The sequence below is a fragment of the Bos mutus genome, chromosome 15 (genome assembly GCF_027580195.1).
Source record: "Bos mutus isolate GX-2022 chromosome 15, NWIPB_WYAK_1.1, whole genome shotgun sequence".
NCBI lineage: Eukaryota > Metazoa > Chordata > Mammalia > Artiodactyla > Bovidae > Bos > Bos mutus.
In genome coordinates, this window is record NC_091631.1 from 31,532,334 (window position 1) to 31,534,017 (window position 1,684).

Here is a 1,684-nt window from a genome sequence, read left to right on the forward strand (position 1 = left end):
TTCTGTTGTCTGTATGCTTGCGTCTGTTGTGCTTAATTTTATGAAGTCAAATAGTAAAAGGAATATTGTACAAAAATTCAAGCCCCTGATTTCCTCTTTCAAACAGTTCAGGTATTCTCATTTCTGGAAATCCATGGTCAAACAGAATATATTCTAGTGTTCCTCTTATCCCCAAAACTCTGGTAAGACTTGGTTATAGGGGTCTTATTTCATTGGCTTCCCTGGTCAGAGCCTTTTCCTGCCATCATTAAATATCTGTATGTCTCATACATGCAGAACACTCACTTGGATTGAGCTCCTGTCTTTAGAATGTGGAGAAGTCTCTCTCGAATTTGTTTAGTGCGAACAGCATAGACAACTGGATTGAGGATAGGTGGGATGAGGAGGTAAAAGTTGGCCAAAAGGATATGAATATGGGGAGGGACATGATGGCCAAAGCGGTGAGTGAGAGAGGACACAGCAATGGGTATGTAAAAGACAAGGATAGCACAAATATGAGAACTGCATGTACCTAGGGTTTTAAGCCTAGCCTCAGGGGTGGCCAACCCCATTACCGTTCTAAAAATCATCGCATAGGAGGCAGTGATGGCTAATGAATCCAGGATCAATACCAGGAAGCCAATTCCCATTCCGTATAAGTTGTTGACTGTGGTGTCACCACAAGCCAAGGTGACCACAGCCATGTGCTCACAGTAGGAGTGGGTAATGATTTGGGTCCGGTAAAGGGGCAGCCTAAGTCGAATCATTATAGGCAGGGGTCCAATGTAGAGTACTCCACGGAGCAGAGCAGCCAAGCCCAAATGTTTCACTGCTGTATGGGTGAGCACTGAGGTATGGCGTAGTGGGTTACAGATGGCCACGTAGCGATCAAAAGCCATGGCAAGGAAGATGCCTGACTCAACAGTGGCAAAGCAATGGATAAAGAACATCTGGGCCAAGCAAGCATCCAGGTCAATGTGGTGGGCATCAAGCCAGAAGATGGCTAGCAGTTTGGGCATGGTAGAGGTTGACAGGACTAAGTCAATGACAGCCAACATGCACAGAAAGAAGTACATAGGCTGGTGCAGGCTGTGCTCCAACTTTATCACTGCCAAGATGGTCACATTCCCCACCACAGCCACCAGGTACATGGAGCTGAAGGGGATGGAGAGCCAGATGTGCAGAGATTCCAACTCTGGGATGCCAGTGAGCCAGAAAGAAGTAGGTACCAAGCAGGCATTATTAGACAGGAACATGTTTGAAACTGTAGAGTATCTAAGGGACAGGAGCTCTTAGTTTTAGATATTTACTCCTATGACAGATATGCCTCTGGAAACTGTAGGCTACTGGAATCTTATTTCCATTCTGGGTCACTGGTGGAACCTACAATAAAGAAGAATTTTGAGAACCTACTTGAAAATTGACATTATGTATTTTACAAAAGACTATGCCTGAAAACACCCACCAGTATATCTAGAAGCAGGTATGCTCATGACTTCTACTGCTAAATGCTCTTCCATTTCCTTTAGGAAATTGTTCCCCCAAACAAAATTACTGGGTCAAAGGGGATGAACAATTTTAGGGACTTCTACACTGGAAAATATAAAGTTTAATGTGCAGTGATTAAATGTAAATCCATGTAGTAATGTTTGGCCTAATGCCTGCATATGCTTCTCTTCACTGTATACAGAATAACATCAATAAC

General features: G+C 43.6%; 1 protein-coding gene across 1 annotated transcript; it reads right to left on the reverse strand.

Moving 5' to 3' along the window:
* Nucleotides 1-281: 281 nt before the first annotated feature.
* Nucleotides 282-1,235, reverse strand: LOC102284952 (olfactory receptor 52M1). The gene has a single exon (XM_005909897.2). It carries the CDS (start codon nucleotides 1,233-1,235, stop codon nucleotides 282-284), a length of 954 nt encoding a protein of 317 aa, XP_005909959.2.
* Nucleotides 1,236-1,684: the final 449 nt, after the last annotated feature.

Bases quoted from the DNA above. Each gene is read 5' to 3' on its own strand.
- LOC102284952 (XM_005909897.2), bottom strand. From the start codon at position 1,235: ATGTTCCTGTCTAATAATGCCTGCTTGGTACCTACTTCTTTCTGGCTC.